Below are 23,812 nucleotides of genomic sequence, written 5' to 3'. Positions count from 1 at the left end.
TCCCTTGAACCTAGTCACTTGGGGGGACAAGTGTGGGAAAGTGCACCTGTGTACCCATGAGAACCACTCAAGATGAGCAGAAATCTTGTTTTGCTATTTCCTTAATTGCTACTAGGGCTGGGATTTTTTTATGTTTATTGGCCCCTCTACATTTTTTTCTTTAAAAAAATTCGCAAAGCATGTTTGTTAGCTCTTTTGATTCTTCCTATGCTAGTGTGAAGACAGGGACAAAACACTGCCATTTTACACTCCTAGATGTAACAGTAGCTACTAAGTAGTTACACCATGCATTTCTTCTAACCTTCACAATATCACTACGAGGTAGTTCTTACTATCCTCATTTTACAGATAAGGAACCTGAGGCTAAGTGACGCTGGTGTACTTGCCCAAGGCCACACAGCTGGTAACAGGGACTGGCAGTCACTTGAGTCCTACATCAGTAGCCTTGCTACTACAGCAGCTCCTCCCCTTTCTAGAGGCCTGGATGGAAAGATGCTGGTGTCAGCAGGGGGCACAAAGGTCCACCCAATCCCACACATGCAAAGAGGCATCATTGGTTGCTGATAACAAAGTCCTTGGTCTGCAGGGGTGCCAGGTGTGGGTGGTGACCAAAGGAGCAGGGTCCGTCCTGCTTCCATCTAGGAAGACGTGACCTCTGTGAGTGAAGAGAGGTTCTACTTGGCTCTGCGTTCCATTCCAAGATGTGGCATCATAGACCTGGACTGTACCATCAAAACCTGAGAATATAGAAAAGAGAGGCTTGACAATGAATCCCTAATTTTATTTTAAAATAATTTTCTTTCTTTTTTTAATAGAGATGGGGTTTCACCACATTGACCAGGCTGGTCTTGAACTCCTGGCCTCAAACAATCCTCCCATCTCAGCCTCCCAAGGTGCTAGGATTACAGGCATGAGCCACTGCACCCAGCCCCTAAAATACTTTTAATAATTTGCTCTGTGGTACCAAAACAGGCTATTGGATGAGGAATCAAGGCACTTAAAGGCTAACCATGGGCAAGTAGCATCTGCCCTCAGTGTTGGCAGCTGATGACTCCCTGGGGCATGTAACCATGGGCATCGTTGTGCACCTGTTATGCGTGAGGCTTGAAGGCTAATTCTGGACAAGTATTACCTCTTTTAATCCTCAGAACTGTGTGACACAGATACTGTTATTTTCCCCAGGAAACTGAGGCTTAAGAGACTTCTTCAAACCTTTGCAAGTTGCCCCAGATTCCAATCCCCTACCTCTGGGTCCCTCTCAGCAGATAGCCTTGTCTCCTACTCAGTGAGGGAAACAGAAGCCTTTGGAGAGAAATACCCTCACGTCCCTGCACAATCTAGCTGCACGCACACTCATCCCATCCTGCCATCTTCCTGTTACTGAAGAGCCAGCCCCTCTACCTGAGCTTGGCTTTTCTATTCTTTCTGGATCCTGGCATTTCTAATCATCCTTTCTTGCTCTCAATGATTTTTTTCAACCCCCACCTGTCTCAACAGATCCCTCCTTTTGGCTTTTAGCTACCCACATTAAGTACCCAAGCAACTAGATGCCACCAGACCAGACCCAGGAGCCTGCTGACCTAACTGGCTTACTACTTTTTTTTTTTTTTGAGGCAGAGTGTTGCTCTGTCGCCAGTCTGGAGCAAAGTGGCGTGATGTCAGCTGACTGCAACCTCCGACTCCCGGGTTCAAGTGATTCCCCTGCCTCAGGCTCCCGAGTAGCTGGGACTACAGGTGTGCACCATCACACCTGGCTAATTTTTTTTATTTTAGTAGAGACAGGGTTTCACCATGTTGGCCAGGATGGTCTCGATCTCCTGACCTTGTGATCCACCTGCCTCGACCTCCCAAAGTGCTGGGATTATAGGCGTGAGCCACCGCGCCTGGCCAGCTTGCTACATTTCAAAAGGTAAGTAGGCTGAGAAGTACCCTTGAGGTCCTGTCCCCGCTTCTCTTTTTTTTTTTTTCTTTTTGGGACGGAGTCTCTCTTTGTCGCCCAGGCTGGAGTGCCGTGGCGCAATCTCAGCTCACTGCAAGCTCCGCCTCCCGGGTTCACACCATTCTCCTGCCTCAGCCTCCTGAGTAGCTGGGACTACAGGCGCCCGCCACCGTGCCCAGCTAATTTTTTGTATTTTTAGTAGAGACAGGGTTTCACCATGTTAGCCACTGTCCCCTCTTCTTTCTGACCCAGCCCTATGTCTGTCTCAGTGTCTTACTGTCTGCAGGCCCCTCCACCAACCTAAGACCTGAATTCCTGCTAGGCTAGGAAAGGCCTGCTGCCAGTGTGTGGAAGTTTAGTAGCCAGTGGGGGAAAAGGCCTGCCACTGAAGAACCTGGAGAGTTCGAATTTCTCTGTGAGCAACTTTAACTTCTGGAGTCAGGTTTATCATGTTGCTGGAGGCTCCTTCCTGAGCACGCAACAGTCCCCTGAAAGAAAGAGATCAGATAACAGACAAAATCCTGCTCGGTAGTACCTGAGATGGCCAAGCAATTCTTCAGGCTTGGGGCCCAAGTCACTCGTAGCAGCTCTGGGTCAGGGCTAGGTATGGATACTGGGCACTGGACTGAGCTCACAGGATGGCAGAGATCCCGGGGGTCAAGAAGACAAAGATGCCCATCTGAGCCAAGGCTGGCAATGCTGGGCCCAGGGCCCTGGCCCCTGCTCCCAACTTCGGCACACCATCTCTCTCCACCAGACCCAGGGCCAGGGCTGCGATTCTCCAACGGTGCCCACTTCTGGCGGGTGTCAACAAGCCCCAGCCGGCCCGAAGCACAGCAGAAGGCAAAGGTGTCTGCATCTAGGACCTGCAGGCTACTCAGCTCCTCACTGTCACTGACATCTGGAAGACCAAGAGCAAAGGAGACAAGCAGCTGAAGGCAGATGGATCTGGCAATCTGGCAGGGCTGGCTGGTCACAGGTCCCTTTCCACCAGTCCCAGGCAGAATAAATCACATCTCCCTTCCCACTCATCTTGCCATTGTCTGCTCGGCTGGTTGGGTGCTGGTCCCTGGGACTGCCTAATCCTGCCCCAGCATGGGAGCCTTTTGAGGCCAGGGCTCACCTCTTATTCACCTTGTATCCCCAACACCTGGCACACAGGGTTGAACTCAGTTTCCATAGTGGCTGAGTTGGGCTGGGGGGTGATGCTGGCTGGAGCAGCCAGCAAGGGGCAAAGTACCACAATACCTGAGGTGTACGTGGTCTTCCGGGATTCCAGATCAACGACCTGCAGACTGCGGAGTCTCGCCCCATGGAGGACTCTAGGTGCCACTGAGGTGAAGACAGCCACCCTAGGCCAGAGACTCTGCTCTTTCTCATGCACACCAATGGTGCTGACAGCTTTAATGACATCTAGGGGAAAACGAAAAGAGGCTAAAATCCAGAACTTTAATGAAGGTTTGAAACATGACAGGCCAGCCAGCTGTCATCCCCTGTACATTTAGAAGGTCAAGAAAGAAAAGGAGCTGCCGGTTGGCAAGAGATGATGTTGAGACATAACCACTCTGACTCATGTTTACATTTTTGAAACCATCAGAAACATTTCAATTTCTTTATTATTTGTCTTATAAACTGTTTTTTGCAAATAGAAGATAATGCCATCTGAAAACCCAAAAAGCAATTCTGGCTTTTTATATTTTTGTGGAGAACAGGTAGAAGAAAAGGAATGAACACGCTGCTGATGTCACACCTTCAGCGACAAGTCACAGGTACAGAATTCGTGAACTGATGTTATTTCTTAAAAAACATGTTCCATGACCTCGAGTGACTTGCTAAAGCCTAGCAAGTACAGGTCACGTTACAGATGTCATTGTCTTGTAAGGTGGACAAGAAAGTCCACATCTTTTTTACACTGAATGGAACATCCTTGGCTTTGAGTCAAGTTTTGTTTTGGTTCTTTTGTTTTTTTGAGACAGAGTCTCACTCTGTTGCCCAGGCTGGAGTCCAGTGGCACAATCTCAGCTCACTGCAGCCTCCACCTCTCAGGTTCAAGCAATTCTCCTGCCTCAGCCTCCTGAGTAGCTGGAATTATAGATGTGTACCCTCATGCCCAGCTAATTTTTTTGTATTTTTAGTAGAGATGGGGTTTCGCCACGTTGCTCAGGCTGGGCTCAAACTCCTGGTCAGGCGACCCACCTACCTCGGCCTCCCAAAGTGCTGGGATTACAGGCATGAGTCACCGCACCCAGCCAAGTTTTAGTTTTTATTTGGTTGTCTCCACCCGCTAGGTTAACAGGCAGGTTCTCCTCTCTGTATTCTACATCTGAGGCTTCTCTTAATATATGCTTAATGCTGCCAAAGAGGTGAGCTCACTTGAGCAGCCTTAGCTCTGCCCTTGCCACTGCCCCTGCCTAGGGACAGTAGTTCTCTGGATGAACTCAATTCCAGGAGCAGGTTACAGGAAGCTCCATTTGGGGCTTGGATGTCATGTCGTGGTTGCTAATTCATCTTGTCTGCATTAAAGTAGATACTGCACCTGGCTTTGAGTCTACTTCTTTTTTTTTTTTTGGAGACAGAGTTTTGCTCTTGTTGCCCAGGCTGGAGTGCAGTGGCATGATCTCGGCTCACTGCAATCTCTACCTCCCGGGTTCAAGCGATTCTCCTGCCTCAGCCTCCCCAGTAGCTGGGATTACAGGTGCCTACCACCACGCCCGACTAATTTTTTTTATTTGTAATAGAAATGGGTTTCACCATGTTGTACAGGGTGGTCTTGAACTCCTGAACTCAAGTGATCCACCCAGCTCAGCTTCCCAAAGTGCTAGGATTACAGGCATGAGACTGTCCCTAGCCTGGGTCTACTTCTTAACTGGCTCAGATTAGGGGACAGGAGTGTATGAGTCACACTTTCCTAGAACCCCAAACCCCATCAAGTCAAATTCACTCACCACTGTCCTCTGCAACTTGCCACACCTGCAGATAACAACCTGGAAGGCCACTAGTCACCAGCAATCTATTCAGAATAAACAGAAAATCAGTCCAGACCATGGGGAGCTTATCCACACAGGTCCCTTCCCCTCTCCAGCCCACTTAGCTTGGGACTCCACTTCCCGTATCAGGAAATCTTACTGCAAGATCATCAAGGCCAACCACCCTCACTTCACAGATAAGAGGCAGGCTCAGTCCACTTTAGGGAGACTGAGCCTAAGCTTCCATGTGTCATGATGGTAACCTAGAGAGGACACCAGTATGGGGCCAAACACAACCTGACCCAGAGACTCTTAGCCTCTCCCAACTAAGCAATTATCACCCAAGAGCAACAGAAGAGCATCCTTCTGTCCCGTTTCTATTCCCTGGAGCAACTCCGGTAGACCTATTTCTTAAAATAGTCAAAGGGTTCTGGGGGGCTATGAAGCCACAGCAGTGGTTTCTTTGTATTCTAAATCTGGGCGTATCTGTGTGCACGCACTTGTGTACTCACATGTGCCCGTGTGCTGAGGGGGTGGGAATGGAGACGAGGAGGCAGAATACCCCTCAGGCATCCCATCCTGCGTGGATGGTCTGGATCACAGAATTGACCATACCTGGTATGTGGCACGTGCTTTAGATCAAAGATAGACCTGTCTGAAAATCCTCCATGGCGCACTTTGAAATCTCTTTCTGGGAATAAGCCCTACAATACAAAGGAGTAGCCAATCAGAGCCAGTTCTTCAAATGAACATTTCAGAGGAACTCTTAAGTCAGGAGTCAGGTCCCAGCCTGGCAGGAGGCCATGGAAGCCACTCAGCTGGTGACAGGGCGTTGGTGTGCTGGTATTTGGCAATGTTGGTCTCAGCTGCCTACACATACAGCTTCCTTTTTCCTTTGCACATCCAAAACCCTTCTAGCCTTTCACTAGCCCCTTTTACTACAGCACAAGCATTATACTCCAGGCCTTCCTAGAGAAGCCAGAGAAGCTTAACAGCTTCATCAAAGAAAGCAGTGGACACATCCCCATTTCTCCCTCCATTCTCCTGCTGGAAACCAGGTGGATTCCTCTAACAATAAAAATTAACAATGACAACTTATCAGTGTTCACTGTGTCAGGCGCAGTGTTTAGGGCTTTATCACATTTAATTCTTACAACCTCCTATGATACAGGTACTATAATTATCCCTATTGTACAAATGACACAATTAAGGCACAAGGAGCTTCAGCCACTTTTCTAAGGTCATGCAGGTATTAAGTTGTGAATTTGAACCAAAGTCTCTCTAGCCCAAGTCCATACTGTTGGCCACTAGCCTCTACTATCTCCATGTAAGGAACGAGAGGCAAGGGAAAAGGAGGTGGCCATAGAAGAAACAAGGCAAACCTGGTGGTGAGCAGGCCACCTCCTTTTCCCTTGCTTCTCGTTCCTTACATGGAGATAGTAGAGGCTAGTGGCCAACAGTATGGACTTGGGCTAGAGAGACTTTGGTTCAAATTCACAACTTAATACCTCAGGAAAAATGCCAAGTTTGTAGATGGACATGGTGGCTCACGCCTATAATCCCAGCACTTTTTGAAGCTGAGGCGGCAGACTGCTTGATACCAGGAGTTCAAGTCCAGCCTGGACAACATGGCAAGTCTGTCTCTTCACAAAATTTAAAAAGTTAAAAAAGACCAGGCATGGTGGGTCATGCCTGTAATCTCAGCACTTTGGGAGGCTGAGGCAGGCGGATCACCTAAGGTTGGGAGCTCAAGACCAGCCTGGGCAACTTGGCGAAAACCCATCTCTACTAAAAATACAAAAATTAAATGGGTGTGGTGGTGCACACCTGTAGTCCCAGCTACTCAGGAGGCTGAGGCAGGAGAATAGCTTAAACTGGGGAGACGGAGGTTGCAGTGAGCTGAGATCACGCCACTGCCCTCCAGCCTGGGGTACAGAGTGACACTCTCTGTCTCAAAAAAAAGTTTAAAAAAAAAAAAAGCCAAATTTGTACTCATAAAACCCAGAGGCTACAGAAGCTATCATCTTCCCCATCTCCAGTCAGGCTTGAGTCAGGGGTTCACCCAGACTGAGCCTCGCTGTGAGAAGTGAGCCTGACTGGAGATGGGGAAGATGATAGCTTCTGTAGCCTCTGGGTTTTATGAGTACAAATTTGGCTTTTTTTTTTTTTAAACTTTTTTTTGAGACAGAGAGTGTCACTCTGTACCCCAGGCTGGAGGGCAGTGGCGTGATCTCAGCTCACTGCAACCTCCGTCTCCCCAGTTTAAGCTATTCTCCTGCCTCAGCCTCCTGAGTAGCTGGGACTACAGGTGTGCACCACCACACCCATTTAATTTTTGTATTTTTAGTAGAGATGGGTTTTCGCCAAGTTGCCCAGGCTGGTCTTGAGCTCCCAACCTTAGGTGATCCGCCTGCCTCAGCCTCCCAAAGTGCTGAGATTACAGGCATGACCCACCATGCCTGGTCTTTTTTAACTTTTTAAATTTTGTGAAGAGACAGACTTGCCATGTTGTCCAGGCTGGACTTGAACTCCTGGTATCAAGCAGTCTGCCGCCTCAGCTTCAAAAAGTGCTGGGATTATAGGCGTGAGCCACCATGTCCATCTACAAACTTGGCATTTTTCCTGAGCTTTCTCTCTTGAGATTCTAATTCAGTATGTTTGGGAAGTATGCTAGGAATATGCATTTTAGCCAGCACTCCTAATGGCCCTGGTAGGGTGGTCCTCAGGCTATGATAAAAACTGGGCCACATCTGCATGGGATCTAGCCTCTCCCAGGCTGAGCAGTGTTTTTCTATGTCCTTGTCTAGCCTCTCGGCCTCTTCTATTCTAAACAATTCGACCCAACTTCATACCATGGTGATGCCCTAAGATAAATTTATTTACTTATTTTTGTGAGACAGAGTGTCACTCTGTTACCTAGGCTGGAGTGCAGTGACGCCATCTCAGGTTACTGCAACCTCTGCCTCCTGGGTTTAAGGGATTCTCTGGTGCCTCAGCCACCCTTGAGTAGCTGGGATTAAAGGCATAGACCACCACACCCAGCTAATTTTTTTTTTCTTTTTTTTTTTTTTGAGACAGAGTCTTGCTCTGTCACCCAGGCTGGATGCAGTGGTGTGATCTTGGCTCACTGCAACCTCCACCTCCCGGGTTCAAGCGATTCTTCTGCCTCAGCCTCCCGCGTAGCTGGGACTACAGGCATGCTACCACACCCGGCTAATTTTTGTATTATTAGTAGAGATGGGGTTTCACCACATTGGCCAGGCTGGTCTCAAACTCCTGACCTCATGATCCGCCCGCCTCACCCTCCCAAACTGTTGGGATTACAGGCGTGAGCCATGTGCCTGGCCGAATTTTATTTATTTTTAATAGAGATGGTGTTTCACCATGTTGGCCAGGCTGGTCTTGAACTTCTGGCCTCAAGTGATCTGCCCACCTCAGTCTCCTGCTCCCAAAGTGCTGGGATTACAGGCATGAGCCACCACGCTCGGATTGTTTCTTATTTCATTAAATAATTTAAAAACAAAACAAAACAAAAAAGGCCAGGTGCAGTGGTTCACACCTGCAATCCCAGCACTTTGGGAGGCAGGAGGATTGCTTGAGCTCAGGAGTTCGAGACCAGCCTGGGTAACCTGGCAAGATTCTGTCTCTACCAAAAAATACAAAAGCTAACCTGGTGTGGTGGCACATGCCTGTGGTCCCAACTACTTGGGATCCTGAAGTGGGAGGATGGCTTGAGCCCAGGAGGCAGACGCTGCAGTGAGCTGAGATCACGCCACTGCATTACAGCCTAGGTGACAGAGTGAGATCCTGTCTCAAAAAAAAAAAAAAAAAAAAAGAAATGTGGGGCCAGGAGTGATGGCTCATGCCAGTAATCCCAGCACTTTGGGAGGCCGAGGCAGGTGGATCACTTGAAGCCAGGTGTTCGAGACCAGCCTGGCCAACATTGCGAGACCTCATCTCTACAAAAAAAATTAACAATTCGCCAAGCATGGTGGTGCATGCCTGTAGTCCCAGCTACTCGGGAGGCTGAGGCGGGAGGATCACTTGAGCATGGGAGGTTGAGGCTGTAGTGAGCCAGGATTGCACCACTGCACTCCAGCCTGGGTGACAGAGCAAGCCCTTGTCTCACACAAAAAGGAATTCAGGAGCAAACACTCCAATTCCTGCCCCTACGTGGCCCTACAAGGTCATCTGCCTGTATGCCTCACTCCTCCCTTGTCCTCTGATGACTAATAGCATCCCCTGGACTCCTGATCTATCCTCATCTTCTATTCCTGGAAGCAGGAGCATGTTCCCTGTGATATTCCCTCATTTTCACCCTCTCCCTCTTCGAGGGTTACTTTCCCACAACTTGTAACTCTGCTCAAGCCTCTGTGTTTAGGAAACCTTCCCTCAGATCTGTGTTTCCAACTAGTTGCTGCTTTAGCTTCTTCCCTCCCTACATTTCCTGACTCTGCTTCCTCTTCATTTTTAGTCTTTGGGCCTAACCACCACCAGCAAAAATCCTGTAGCAGAGGTCACCAAGAGCTTCCCAATTGCCAGTCTTATGAATGAACTCTTCAATTCCTCATCTGAATGATTTTTGTTTTGTTTTGTTTTTGAGATAGAGTCTTGCTCTGCTGCCCAGGCTGGAGTGCAATGGCATGATCTCAGCTCACTACAACCTCCACCTCCCAGGTTCAAGCGATTCTCCTGCCTCAGCCTCCTGAGTAGCTGTGATTACAGGCGCAGGCCACCACACCTGGCTAATTTTTGTATTTTTAGTAGAGATGGGGTTTCACCATGTTGGTCAGGGTGGTCCCGAACTCCTGACCTTGTGATCCGCCCAACTTCGGCCTCCCAAAGTGCTGGGATTACAGGCGTGAGCCACTGTGCCTGGCCTTCAATTCCTCATCTGAATGATTTTATTGGAATTCTAGACAGCTACTAACTCTTTTCTTCTTGAGAAGTTCTCTTCTCTTGGCTTCAGAAACATTGACCTTTCCTGAGATTCCCCTACCTCAGAGGCTATTCTTTCTTAGCATTCTTTGGGGGTTCATCTTCCTGTACTCATCCTTTAAATGTGTTCCCTGAGTTTCTGTCCTCACTATATTCTCCTCACTCCTTACATACCACACATTCACTAGGTGACTTGAACCACTCTGAGCATTTCAACTGCCCTCTATATCCTTAATCACTCCCTAAATCTATTTCTGATAAAGTATAACCCACCTCTTCCTCTGATAGCCCTCTGTAAACCACGAGACATTCTACAGCATTGATCTCTGTGCATATCTGCCTCCCTCTATTAGACTAAAAGGGCAGGCCTAGCGCTTGCTGTCTTTCCAGTATCCAGGACAATACATGGTAGATAACAGGAGCACCACAAATATTTAATAAATAAATAAATGTCGACATACTCAGCATTTATATTTCAAGTTACCTTGTTTTCCTTTACAGAAAGTCTGAGCGGTAATTTCAGATGAAGAATTTCATTCTTTTTCAGGCTTTCATAGCCAGCAACAAAGACTCCTGGAAAAAGAAGCAGAGGTAGCTGTGACAAATTGTTAGAAAGATTGCAGACCATGGATAGGTCTATAAACTCCACCCAATCCCCCAAAGTAAGGATAAATTCCTTCAGTGTGCAGCCTTGTATGGAGGAATTGAGTATCTGGTTTTCTTTTTTTTTCAGACAAGGTCTCGCCGGGTCAGCCAGGCTGGAGTGCAGTGGTCTGATCACAGCTCACTGCAGCCTCAACCTCCCAGGCTCAAGTGATCCTCCCATCACAGCCTTCGGAGTAGCTGAAATTATAGGCGTGGGCCACCATGCTCGGCTAATTTTTGTAATTTTTGTAGAGACAGGGTTTCCTTGCTCAGGTTGGTCTCAAACTCCTGGAATCAAGCAGTCTGCCCGCTGCCTCAGCCTCCCGAAGTGCCCAGCCTGAAGTTTTTTTTTTTTTTTTTTTTTAGACAGTCTCACTGTAAGCCACACTGGAATGCAGTGTCATGATCTTGGCTCACTGCAACCTCCACCTCCTGGGTTCAAGTGATTCTCCTGCCTCAGCCTCCCCAGGAGAGGCTGATGGTGCAGCCTCGCCCAGCTAATTTTTGTATTTTTAGTAGAGACGGGGTTTCACCATGTTGGCCAGACTGGTCTCGATCTCCTGACCTCAGGTGATCTGCCCACCTCGGCCTCCCAAAATGCTGGGATTACAGGCGTGAACCACTGCTCCCAGTCAAAGATCTTAATAAAAGGAATATTAGTGCTGATGGGGCATCAAATTGCTACAAGTGACTCTCAGGTGCCCAGAAGAGTGGGTTGGGTCCCTCTAGGCTTAGCTCCTGAAACCCAGCTCAGGAGTGAAATTCCCTCTCCTTCAGGGCCAAGAAGGTATACCACCTTTGTCATCAATCCATTCAAGGACTCGAGTGGCTCCTGAGAGGTCGAATGCATAGAAATCCTGGTACCTGCACAAAAGGGACATAAAATCACACGATGCACAGCACTTCACAGCTCAGATAACTCCAAGATGGCAGCCGCATGGTTCAGTGGCCCAAGCTCTGGAGTCAGGAAGACGTGGGACCGAGTTTGCTTCGCATTTTACTCCCTGTTTCTGGGACCAGGCCAGTCTGTTGATGTCCCTGAGCCTCTGTCCTCATGTGTGGACCTCCCAGGGTACCCAGATTTCCCAAGGTTGACATGAGGAATCAATGAGGTCATCTGTGTTCTGAGCTGAACTCAGAGGCTGGCGCAAACTAACTGGGCACTGCTTCTTCACAAGCCAGGCTCTCACTAGTAATCTCACAACACGCGCACGCAGTAAGGAGCCATTTCCTAAAGATGGGGGCCTAGGCCCAGGCGGAGTCCTCCGCCGCCGCGAGCCCCGAGGCCACAGCTGGCCCACTGTGCACCAGGATCTGCAACGTGCCTCCACCTGCACCCATCCGCCCGCCAGGCCAGATTCGGGCCCAGCTCCAGTCTCCCAACCCCGCATGATTTACAAGCGCAAGGATTCCACCAGCCAGTCCTCCTCAGGATCCATGGCAACCGCCGCTTCCTGCGTCTCACTTCCGCCTCAGAGCCTTCGGGGCCGCGCGGCTCTCGCGACATGTGGGCAGGGCCTCCCTTTAAGGGCGGGGTCAAGAGGCAGAGCTGCGCCCCAGCCTGGGTGGGTTACGGGTTTTCTTTGCGAAGACTACGGGAAAGTGACCTGAAATCGGGACTTCCCGGCTGTCAGCTCCGAGCAGGCCTTGAGGACCAAATGATCGCCCGTTTTAGGGCAGGGTGTTTGCAGCCGAAGAGAGGGGCAATCAGTGCTCCAAGGCCAGAAATAATACAGGACCGCCCGGTTAAATTCGAATTTCAGAAAAACGGTGAATAATTTTTTTCCTACGAGTATGTTCATGCAATATTTGGTACATTTTATTAGATAAAATTAATGTTTATCTGAAATTCGAATTTAAATAGGTGTCCAGTATTTTTATTTGCTAACGCTGGCAACCCTACTGACGGCCAGAGAAGAGAGAAGGCGGCCGGCAGGGTCTGGATCCCAACTCAGCGCTCCGCTGCAAGCCCGGCGGGAAGATTGAGTCAAGCCCGGCAGTGTAGTGTCTGCAGCCCCCTTTTACTAGCAAAGAAACTAGTGACACTTGCCTGCGGCAGTGGGTGGCAGAGGTGAGAGTAGAACCCGGCGCCTGGCACGAAACCTGGCATACAACAGGCGTTATTTGCTTGCTGAATGAGTGGACGAGTAGGAGTCCAGAGTCAGTGGCAGGCTGGTGCCATGGCATGGAGTATTGTGGACTTTTTGGAGCCAACCCCGTCTCACTGAACACTCTGCCAGCCCCCATTCCCTCCTAGCCCCTAAAAGATGGGTAGAAGGAGAGGACCAGGCATTGTATGTAAAGAGCAAGGTTTTATTCACAAATTCAACATGGAAGCAGGAAATACAGCAGGAACATAATCTGTGTCTGCATCAGCGATATTTCTGGTGACCCAACCAGAAATCACAGTAATGGAGTAACAGATATTGGGCTCAGGATTTACATCCAGATGGGGCCATCACCAGGGTCCCATTCAGCACCTTCCCTGAGTGGGCACAATCTAAGCCACGCTGTTGTGTCTGTCCCATTATTGGTATCATTTCTGCAGTATTTGTACCAGCAGCCTCCTGTACTGAAGAGAAACATACAGAAGAATTGAGTCAGGGAGGGGCTCCTGATAATGATAGGGGCATCCTGCCATTCCTAAGTGCCAGATGTCTGCAGAGGTGGGCACCGGCAGGCTGTCAGCTGAGGCAGAGCACCCTGAATTGCCTTGGAGGGGTCAGGGGCAATAGTTTTCTCAGAACACAGCCCCAACCACCCAGGGTTGTCATGACAGTCAAAGGAGATCATGGAAGTAAATTCAAGTACAGTGCCTGCTGCTGGGCTAGTGTCAGTGTCCTCACTCCCCCACCCCAACTCTGCCCCAGACCTCACTCTGAAGCCCCAGACCCAGGCACTGCTGCTTCTGAGATTCTCTAGTTGGTCTGCATGTGTCCAAGCTTCAAAACCAAGGGCACTAGAGGTGGTATTGTTTCCCTTCAGACTCAGCCAGCCCAAGCTCCTAGGCCTTACATCTGAGGTCCTTAGGGGCTGCTGGTTCTATGCCTCAGGAAGTCAGGGATGTCAGTTGAGGCTGGGTTGGACCTTTTCTAGGGAATGCCTCTCCCTTCAAAATGCACACACTATATTGTAGGCACAGTGGGGGATATGAAGGCAAGTCCACAACAGGTGCTGCCAGGGAGCTCACAGACTGGTAAGAGCTCCTATTTACTAAGGGCTGCCTATGAGCCAGGCACCGTGCTGAGCATTTGACATAAATGGTCTCATTTAATGGGAGATGGGCCTTATTATTATCTTCATTTTGTGGGTGAGGAATATGAGGCTTTAGAGAAGTTAAGGGGCATTTATAAGGTCACAGAGCTACGAAGTAGCTAGGTTATGAGCCCAGCACGTTGTAGTCAGAACCCACATTCTACCACATCACACTGCCTTCTGCACACAGCAGCAGGGCCAGGGAGGGTGGTGTGCAGTAAGGACAGCACCAGGAGCACGGAATGGAGAAGTTGCCACTCAGCTGCGCTAGACCTTAAGGCTGGTTTGGCTCTTCAGCTTTGGAGCCTTGAATCCCATAGATCAGTGATTGACAACCAATAATGATTTGGGGCCCTCTCCCCCAGCAGACATCTGGTGATGTCTGGAAGTCTTTTCAGTTGTCACAACTTGATGGGGGGGGGGAAGGTGCTACTGGCATCCAGTGGGTAGATACCAGGGATGCCACTAAACATCCCATGATGCACAGGTCAGCCCTCACAAGAAAGAATGATCCAGCCTAGAATGTCAAACGCACTGAAGTTGCTAAACCCTGCCACTGGATACTGAGGCAGATGAGAGAATGGGAAGAGCTCTGGTCAAGGTGAACAAGGTCCAGACTCTGTCTTGGCTACTGACTTCTCTTTCTCTCTCTGGGCCTCAGGGTCCCAGTTCGGCCACAAGCACACACAGGGCACAGCAAAGGTGGACTTGACTAATGCAGCGGGGAACAGCACCGGTGGGACAAGACTGTGTGGACTGAGGGAGAAAGGTCCTTCTCCAAAAGGCTGATGATCCCAGTCTGTTACTTTAGACTGGGTGATGAGTCAGGGGAACTTCTTTCCCTACTTCTTGCCCCATGGGGTCTGCCAGGAAGGTCAGCTTACTTTCTTTGGACTGTTCCTCCTTTGAGCTCTGCCTCAAGAGGGAAAAGCCTGGAACCCTGGCTTTCTGGGGTCCACACCCATAATGTCCTGGTCAGACAGTCACACCCTAATACAGTACTGGGTGGTAATTCCTCCCATGCAGGATCCAGGGATGGCCCCAGCTGGGCCCTCCTGACACTGGAGTGGGGGGCTGGCTCACCTAGATGTGGGGTGCGGGGTGGCTGAGGCTCACGCCCAGAGCCTTCTTTAGCAGGAGGATCCTGAGCAGATCATGACTCAGCTGCAGTCTCTGGTCCCTCAGGGAGGTGTGGGGAACTGTCCCCAATGGGGATGGGCTGGGAGGCTCCAGACTCTTCTTGCCCATGAAGTGACCTAGAAAGGAGGTGTCCGGCACAAGGAAGTCAAGCAGGGAGGATCCTACCTCAGGGGGAAAGTTCCTCATCTCTCCCACGTTTCCATTGTTGTGGCAGGAAGATACTTAACCTTCCTGTTCTTGGTCCTTCCACCTCACCAAGTAGCCACAAAGGTGTCTGGGTGGTGGCAAAGCCTGCTCCCTCAGCTTTTCCTGAACAGGTAGAGAGGATGACACAGCTGGAAGGAGGGTGGGATGGTCCAGGGTCAGGGAGAAACTCTGCTACTTGTGTGGCCTGCTTGGACAAGGGACGAGAAAGGGCAGGGTAGGAAGTGGAGAGTGAAGCCAGGTGCCTGGAAAGTGGAGGTGCAGCAAAACCACATCAGCGGTTAGAAGATTCGGTAAAGTCTTGCCTAAGGTAAGGGGCACGGGCTGGCAGTGGGATTTAGGATCTAGCCCAGCCCTGTCTTAAACTGGCTGCGCGACCTTAGCCAAGTCACTGACCTGTCCAGGTCTCAAGTTCACATCTATTAAATTAGATGAGCCCCAGGGTTTCCCACCTGCTCCGACACTAGTGTCCGTGGCTGAGGAGCGGCCAGAGGGTTGAGAAGGAAATGGGATCTGAGTAGGATGAGGGGCACTTGCTTGCCCGGTCCGCGAAGACTTACCGGTGGCCCAGAGGTTGCCCCGCGGGTGCACTCGGATCTTGCCGGCTCGGTTGCGGGGCTCCGGGAGATCCCAGCTGAGCGGGGCGACGTCGGCAGCGAGCAGGGCAAAGAGCAGTAGGCTGCTGAGCAGCCGAGCACCCCCCACCCGCCGGGCCATGGCTGTGCCAGGGCAGCAGCTCCGTTCCGGCGCGCTTCCCGGCCGCTCGGCTCCCGGGCTGCCTTCGCTCCTTTTAAACCCGCGCCCCTGGGGGCGGAGCCTGCCCTGAGCAGCCAAGCAGTGCTGCGTGCCCGCCGCCCTCCCCACCCTCACGCTAGGTTACCGGGCAGGGGCACCCCTTTTGGGTCGCCCATAGACTTGCACACCCACACTCTGAACCGCACGCGGGCACCGCTTCCGCCAGGGGCTTCTGGCTGAAGCTCACCACTTTCAGGCTAAGGACCGGGCACAAGGCACCGGGCAAGCAGGAGCCCGGCCCCGGCGGCAAAGCTGCTTCCCCTGGCCTTGCCTTGCCACTGTCCCACGGCTTTCTCAGCCCTCTGAGCCTCTCTTCATGAGGGTAGAGGTCGGGCGAGGGGTTCTCCTCCCCGGTAGCAGCCTTTTTTTTTTTTCTTTTCTTTTTCTTTTTTCTGAGACAGGATCTGGCAGTATCGTGCAGGTTGGAGTGCGGTGGCGCGATCACGGTTCACTGCAAACTCAACCTCCAGGGCTGGGCTCAAGCCTCAGCCTCCCCAGAAGCTGGGACCACAGGCACACGCCTTCATGCCTGGCTTCCCGCCCCCCGCCCCCGAGAGACTGGGTGTCGCTAGGTTGCCCAGGCTAACAGAGGCATTTTTACAGTGTCCAGCCAAGTGCTAGGCACCAAAGGACTTCCATAAACTAATCCCCATCACCTCCGCCCGTTGGGGGAATCTGATCCGTGTTCACCTTGCTCTCTGCCCCCTCACAGCCAGCACCACAGTCTGGCAATGTTCTGGTACACAGTAAGTGCTCAGGATGGGAATGCAGACTGATGAAGGGTGGGACAAAGGGCCGCTTCTGAGGAATGGGCATCCAGCTGCAGGGCCTGGCTTATGGGCAGGAAGCCGACCTCTGGGTCAAGGAAGTGGAAAGAGCACTGCACCCAAGACTGCACTGCACCCAGGAGTCCATGTACAAGCTGTGACCCGGCTGAACCTCACTTTCTTCAACTGTAAAATGGTAATAACCACACTGCCCTAATTTTTTTTACATGTTTTAGCATACGTACTCTGTGGCAGGAAGCAACAATCCTGTAGGACCTGCCCTCTCACATCTGACACTTTGTTCTCCCCAGGAGCTGTCTGGACTTCCTTGGAAAGAACTTCTTGATCAGTGGCATCATATAATGAGCAGAGGAAGACACTGTGCTCCAGAATAATACATTTATGTTTGCTTAATTAACTGAAACTCATTGTTCAGAGCACTACACTAGACACAAGAAGAGGGGTGACAGATAATTCCCTGCTCCCAAGGGAGTTAACCATCTCTTTGGAGAGACAAGTATACAAAGGAGAGAGTGATGGAGGAGCAGGGCGCAGACCACCCCTTGGACTCTGGATACCTCTGGAACACGGAACAGCATGGCTATGCCAGAACCTACTCCCATCTGGCTTGATAATGGGACCTGCTTCTAGGACTCTTGCTAGTATCTAGCTCAGCAAAGTTGCTAGCTCTGTGGATCCCCATCCTAAAAGAGGAAGCTCACATGAAAAACTGGCTGCCATGCCCAGCTGGAGGCCCAGCGTCCAGGAGCATGACACACAGGACAGGGACGTTTCATTTCTGGCCCTGGCTTTCCCCCCAATCTCTGTGCTTCTCACCTCCCACTCTGGCATTTACACCTCTCTGCTTTCTTGTCACAGCTTAGCCATGGTGTACAGATATAGCTCTTATCACCTTCCGGTAATCATTCCTTTGTGACCCCCTCCCCTCTCCTCTGCATCCATCAAGCCCCCATCCTATCTTCTTTAGTCCATGGATATAGAAATTAGAGTGAACACACAGAAGCTGGTATTGATTGAGTGCTGCATCACTTAAATGCTTGAAGGAATCTTATTTGGTAGGTTTCTCTCTTCTCATTTGGTAGGTTTCGCTCTCCTCATTTTATAGGGGGGAACGAGCTAAGAGGTTTAGCCACTTTCCCAGACATCCCACTGGAATCAGATTTCAGGTCTGTCTGGACCACTGCATCAGGCCCCCAAATCTATGCAGCGCAGATACAACTCTCCTTAAACTACACTCACTCCCATTGTACCATCTCAAATTTCAACACCAAGTTGGGTTTCGATATCTCAGGAGGGAGAGGGAGCAGGCACTGCATTTCGAGTTTCACCTCTCTTCCACAGGTGACTGGACCTTGAGTTCTGCTAAGTTTATACTTAAGCCAAGCTTCCTCTGGCACAGCCTGGGTTCACAGCTGCAACCACAGCTCTGAGGCTGGCCCCAGGCACCCTTGGGACCATTTGATCTGTCAGCCTACTACAGAAAAAAAAGGGGGGGGGGCTCTGAGGACCCTGGAGAAAACAGCAGGGGAGCACCTCCACAGACTTAGGAGCACTCACTTTACCTTAGGGAAAAAAATGGGAGGCACAGGGGAGAAGGTGGCTTGCTCAAGGGAGTGCTAGGCTCTGAGTTTAGCATGAAGACCTCAAATGCCAACTGCCTGTTCCCTAAGTCCACTCTGGTGGCAAGAGAAGTCCAAAGGCCTCCACTCCGTGGGGAAAGGCTAGCATTGAATTGAATGGTGGTACATGGGGAAGCTCTTCAGAACCCACTCTTGACCCTCCTATGATTCTACAACATTCAAGGACATGCACAGAAAATGTGAGGCAGGTTCACAAAACAACCCATGGGGTAACTAAAAGGGTGAAAGATACATGGCAAATCCTATCATACCTAACACCAGGAAAACATTTAAAGTGCACCAAGTTTTTTAATAATAAAATTGCTTCATCAAAAATAGTGATTAAAAATGGATATGGGGCCGGGCATGGTGGCTCAAGCCTGTAATCCCAGCACTTTGGGAGGCCGAGACGGGTGGATCACGAGGTCAGGAGATTGAGACCATCCTGGCTAACACGGTGAAACCCCGTCTCTACTGAAAAATACAAAAAAAAAAAAAAAAAACAAAAAAAAACTAGCTGGGCGAGGTGGCGGGCGCCTGTAGTCCCAGCTACTCCGGAGACTAAGGCAGGAGAATGGCGTGGACCCGGGAGGAGGAGCTTGCAGTGAGCTGAGATCCGGCCACTGCACTCTAGCCTGGGCTACAGAGCGAGACTCTGTCTCAACACAAAAAAAAAAAAAAAAAAAAAAGGATGGATATTACAGCCGGGAGCCGGGGCTCACACCTATCATCTTAGCACATTGAGAGCCTGAGATGGGTGGATCACTTGAGGTCAGGAGTTCGAGACCAGCCTGGCCAATATGGTGAAACCCCATCTCTACTAAAAATACAAAAATTAGCCAGGTGTGGTGGCATGTACCTGTAGTCCCAGCTATGCAGGAGGCTGAGGCAGGAGCATCACTTAAAACTGGGAGGTGGAGGTAGCAGTGACCTGAGATCATGCCACCACACTCCAACCTGGGCAACAAAGTGAGACTCTATCTCAAAAAAAAAAAAAAAAGAATATTACTCCAGTCTACATACAGAAAAAAGAAAAGAATAATTATTTATTATTTATTAAATAAATATTTTTATAAAAATAGAAAGACAATTTTTAAAATAATGGAAAAAATAGCTTGAAATAAAGGACATAAATATATTAATGTTTTTGCTATATTTTCATTACATTGGAATTGATTACGAGTAACACCTTTTCACAATTCAATCTTTTTTGTGGTTTTCCAAAAGTCCTTACCTGCATGCTCCCTTGATCCTCCCATTGCTTCGTTATTACACCTATTTTACAGATGAGTTATGTCTCTTTTATAGATGAGTTAACTCAAGTACAAAGCATGTTAATTTCAGAGAAATTAAACAAATGGAGAAAGCCAGAGTGTATACTTCAAACACATGAGAAGTACAGAGGACAACAGAGAAAAGGAAAAGCAGGTCAGGAGCAGTGGCTCATTCTTGCAATCCCAGCACTTGGAAGGCTGAGGTGGAAGAATCACTTGAAGCCAGGAGTTCAGGACCAGCTTGGGCAACATAGTGAAGCCCGGTGTCTACAAATAAAAAATTAAAAAATTACCTGAGTATGGTAGTATGCGCCTGTAGTCCCAGCTTCACAGGAGGCTGATGGGAAGGACTGCTTGAGCCCAGGAGTTTGAGGTTGCAGTGAATTGTGATCCTGCTACTGCACTCTAGCCTGGGCGACAGAGCAAGATACTGTCTCTTTTTTCTTTTGAGACGGAGTCTCGCTCTATAGCCCAGGCTGGAGTGCAGTGGCGCGATCTCGGTTCACTGCAAGCTCCGCCTCCGGGGTTCAGGCCGTTCTCCTGCCTCAGCCTCCTGAGTAGCTGGGACTACAGGCGCCCGCCACCACGCCCAGCTAATTTTTTGTATTTTTAGTAGAGACAGGGTTTCACCGTGTTAGCCAGGATGGTCTCCATCTCCTGACCTCGTGATCTGCCTGTCTCAGCCTCCCAAAGTGCTGGGATCACAGGCGTGAGCCACCGTACCCGGCTGACACTGTCTCTTAAAAAAAGAAAAGAGGCCGGGTGCGGTGGGAGGCCGAGGCGGGCAGATCATCCGAGGTCAGGAGTTTGAGACAAGCCATGGCCAACATGGTGAAACCCCATCTCTACTAAAAATACAAAATTACCTGGGTGTGGTAGCCCATGACTGTAATCCCAGCTACTCAGGAGGCCAAGGCAGGAGAATCGCTTGAACCTGGGAGGTGAGGGCGGCAGTGAGCCAAGATCGCACCACTGCACTCCATCCTGGGCAACAAGTGCAAAACTCCGCCTCAAAAAAAAAATAGGGGGAGGGGGAAGAAAGGAAGAAAGAAAGAAAGAAGGAAAGAAAGAGAAAATAAATGACAGGAAACCTAGGGTTGTCACAACAGGATGTGTAAAACAGGGGTGTTCAATCTTTTGGCTTTCCTGGGCCACACTGGAAGAAGAGGAATTGTCTTCAGCCACACATAAAATACACTAACATTAATGAGAACCAATAAGCTAAAAAAAAAAAAAAAAAATCACACACAAAATAATCTCTTACTGTTTTAGTAAAGCTTACGAATTTGTGTTGGGCTACATTCAAAGCTACCGGGCCGCATGTGGCCCGAGGGCTGCAGGTTGGACAGGCTTGGTGTAAAATCTCTATTTTGGCAAATCTTTGAGCACAATCTCCAACTGTATGGGCTGGGGAGATGAAGAGAAACATCCTGGGATATCTCAGGTCCTACTCTTTACTTTCAGAGTGAAGAAGGGACCAGAGAACCAGGAAAACAGCAGAATCTTTAAGGGAGAATCAAGGATATTGGATACAATTTCTTAAACTCAGAGGGAACACATAGGGATTAGTTATAAAATCAGAACAGTAACCTCAAAAGGGAAATCTTTCGTAAATCAAAATTGCCAAAATATGAAACATTTTCTTTTTCTTTTTCTTTTTTTGAGACAAGGTCTCGCTCTGTTGCCCAGGCTGGAGTGCAATGGCATGATTTTGGTTCACTGCAACCTCTGCCTCTCAGGCTCAAGCAATTTTCCTGTCTCAGCCTCCACTGCGCCTGGCTAACAAAATGTTTTCTTAAAGGCAATATTTAAAAAAGAGAAAATACCTACACCTAATGAGAACCTGATCATGACTGCAATGGTGGCTAAAAAACAAAGGCTGCTGATCAGCTCACTGGTGCAGTACTCAGGAAAGCTACGAAAACCTAAGGAAGTGAGAAGCCCAGGCCCAGCATTCTTAATTATTTGGGTGTAATATTCATGTATATTAGGGGACATTTCTGTAACTGGAATGAATACTCTTTAATCTCCAAAGAGGTTTAAATGCTTGGAAATCTGCCAGAGAATCTCACTATTTCTAAGAGACTTACTAATAATCTGAGCAAATCTGCACAAGAAAAACCTAGAGTCTCTAAAGAATTCCCAAGGGCTTTGCAATTGTGGAATTTATTGCAAATAAAAGAATTTCAATAGACTTTACAAAGGTAAAAGAACTGGGTTATGACATCCAGCATTGTGACATGGTAAAAGCAACAGACTTCAAATCTGGCTCTGCCATGCATGGACCAGAAGACCCTGGACAAATCCCTTAACTTCTCCTGGTTTCTTTTATAAAATGAAGGTCATATAGAAGGTTCATTAGATAGAGAAGGTAAAAGCTGTTATAAACTATAAAGCACTTAGCAGAGCTCCTGGCATATTCTAAATACTCACTATTATTAGCTGGACCTGGAAACGCAAAGCCTGCTTTAAATATGAAGCCCATCTCAGAGGGGGAAAAAGTTCCCTGGATAACAGCTATGGTGTTGACACAACAGTGCCTGACTCCGGCAAAATGCCTATTACATCTAAAATTGATCAACTAAAATGTCAGCCCATCTACCTCAACTCTTGACCAATTCCAAGAAAAAGGATTCTACACAGCATTCTATTTTGGCTTAAAAAGTTGTCAGGCTGAGAGCTTTGATCAAAGCTTGATGCTAGCCAATTTACTTACTTGCCTGACATTAAGTCTAGTTTAAATTCTTCTAGACTCCTTGAATTAAATCTGGAATATAGCTTACCAATCTAAGTAGACAGGCCAATTAAAGTAACAATTTCAGAGAAATGATTCTTAATCAAGAGTAGGTGGGGCTGGGTGTGGTGGCTAACGCCTGTAATCCCAGCACTTTGGGAGGCCGAGGTGGGTGGATCACCTGAGGTCAGGAGTTCAAGATCACCCTGGCCAACATGGTGAACCCCTATCTCTACTAAAAATACAAAAATTAGCTGGGTATGGTGGTGAGCACCTGAATCCCAGCTACTTGGGAGGCTAAGACAGGAGAACTGCTTTAACTCAGGAAGCGGAGGTTGCAATGAGTGGAGATTGCTCCACTGCACTCCAGCCTAGGCAACAGAGCGAGACTCGGTCTCAAAAAAAAAAAAAAAAAAGAAAAAGAATAGGTGGAACTTGGGCACAGTGGCGCACACCTGTAATCCTCACACTTTGGGAGGCCTAGTGGGTCCTGAGGTCAGGAGTTTGAGACCAGCCTGGCCAACATGGTGAAACCCTGTCTCTACTAAAAATACCAAAAAATTAGCTGGGCATGGTGGCACGTGCCTGTAGTCCCAGCTTCTTGGGAGGCTGAGGCAGGAGAATCACTTGAACCCAGGAGATGGAGGTTGCAGTGAGCCAAGATTGCTCCACTGCACTCCAGCCTGGGCGACAAGAGTGAAACTCCGTGTCAAAAAAAAGAAAGAGTAGGTGGAATTTCAGAAATGCCTAAGATTGGTAGAACAAGGATAGGATATATAGCTTGAAAGTCATATTCAATATAATAATAATTGTATATGGGAAAGAAGTTATTATTGTTTCTATAATACAAACTTAAGAGAAAGCAAGATCAAATACTCTTGGCTGATGAGGATAAGAGGTTGAATATTATAGACTGGCGTGGTGGGAGAGTGTTTCTCAGAATGAAGAGGAAGTATGAGATCTTTGTTTCCCAAAAGAGGCCATGAGTTTTAAGATTAAGGAACGCTGTTCTACAGGAAAGTTGAAGATTCCTGGTTTAAATGGGTAGTTGGTCTTTTGTGAAGTAGCTTTTTTCTGCAGATGTTGCCAAACTATACCTACACTGAGGAACATTCTCTGAAATAGCTCTATCATTAGGCTAGAGGAGTTTTTTTTTTTTTTTTTTTTTTTTTGAGATGGAGTCTCGCTCTGTCACCCGGGCTGGAGTGCAGTGGCCGGATCTCAGCTCACTGCAAGCTCCACCTCCCGGGTTTACGCCATTCTCCTGCCTCAGCCTCCCGAATAGCTGGGACTACAGGCGCCCGCCACCTCGCCAGGCTAGTTTTTTGTATTTTTTTAGTAGAGACGGGGTTTCACCGTGTTAGCCAGGATGGTCTCGATCTCCTGACCTCGTGATCCGCCCGCCTCGGCCTCCCAGAGTGCTGGGATTACAGGCTTGAGCCACCGCGCCCGGCCGGCTAGAGGAGTTTTTGTAAAAAAAAAAAGTCATGCAGCATGCTTAAGAAGAGAAATTTC

At 48.9% G+C, this 23,812-nt stretch overlaps 3 protein-coding genes and 1 long non-coding RNA gene across 7 annotated transcripts in view; 1 reads left to right on the top strand and 3 right to left on the bottom strand.

Annotated features, from left to right (window-relative positions):
• The window catches only part of ZSCAN2 (zinc finger and SCAN domain containing 2), a 61,191-nt gene extending 50,514 nt beyond the window's left edge, over positions 1-10,677 (top strand). Inside the window, exons 7-8 of one of the 2 annotated variants that reach the window (XR_012415317.1) lie at positions 3,652-3,708; positions 10,577-10,677. The gene's annotated coding sequence lies outside the window, so the exon portion shown is untranslated. Of the gene's footprint in view, positions 1-3,651; positions 3,709-10,576 lie in introns of those variants that run through there. The other variant, XR_012415313.1, reaches the window with a different exon arrangement.
• WDR73 (WD repeat domain 73) lies at positions 119-11,937 on the bottom strand. The gene is made up of 8 exons (XM_005560396.4): positions 11,887-11,937; positions 11,285-11,352; positions 10,328-10,416; positions 5,521-5,609; positions 4,885-4,949; positions 3,188-3,352; positions 2,475-2,840; positions 119-737 (listed from the first exon to the last, which is right to left on the bottom strand). Exons 1-8 carry the CDS (start codon positions 11,925-11,927, stop codon positions 502-504), a joined length of 1,119 nt encoding a protein of 372 aa, XP_005560453.3. The 5' UTR covers positions 11,928-11,937; the 3' UTR covers positions 119-501.
• Positions 11,938-12,780: 843 nt separating this feature from the next.
• Positions 12,781-15,852, bottom strand: NMB (neuromedin B). 3 transcript variants are annotated; one of them, XR_012415318.1, is made up of 4 exons: positions 15,648-15,852; positions 15,111-15,192; positions 14,827-14,999; positions 12,781-13,060 (listed from the first exon to the last, which is right to left on the bottom strand). XR_012415318.1 is itself a non-coding variant. In XM_005560395.4 (3 exons), exons 1-2 carry the CDS (start codon positions 15,802-15,804, stop codon positions 14,827-14,829), a joined length of 330 nt encoding a protein of 109 aa, XP_005560452.4. In that variant the 5' UTR covers positions 15,805-15,852; the 3' UTR covers positions 12,781-13,060. The 3 variants fall into 3 exon arrangements, 2 of the variants coding, with proteins under 2 accessions (XP_005560452.4, XP_015308808.3); XM_005560395.4 differs by lacking the exon at positions 15,111-15,192; XM_015453322.3 differs by lacking the exon at positions 15,111-15,192 and having other exon boundaries at positions 12,781-13,055.
• Positions 15,853-19,651: 3,799 nt separating this feature from the next.
• On the bottom strand, positions 19,652-20,557 carry LOC141407228 (uncharacterized). The gene is made up of 2 exons (XR_012415319.1): positions 20,430-20,557; positions 19,652-19,830 (listed from the first exon to the last, which is right to left on the bottom strand). It is a non-coding gene; the product is annotated as an uncharacterized lncRNA (long non-coding RNA).
• Positions 20,558-23,812: the final 3,255 nt, after the last annotated feature.

The sequence above is a fragment of the Macaca fascicularis genome, chromosome 7 (assembly GCF_037993035.2).
Source record: "Macaca fascicularis isolate 582-1 chromosome 7, T2T-MFA8v1.1".
Taxonomy (NCBI): Eukaryota; Metazoa; Chordata; class Mammalia; order Primates; family Cercopithecidae; genus Macaca; species Macaca fascicularis.
The sequence above is the reverse complement of the archived record's forward strand: the minus strand, read 5'-3'. Positions and strand labels throughout refer to the sequence as shown.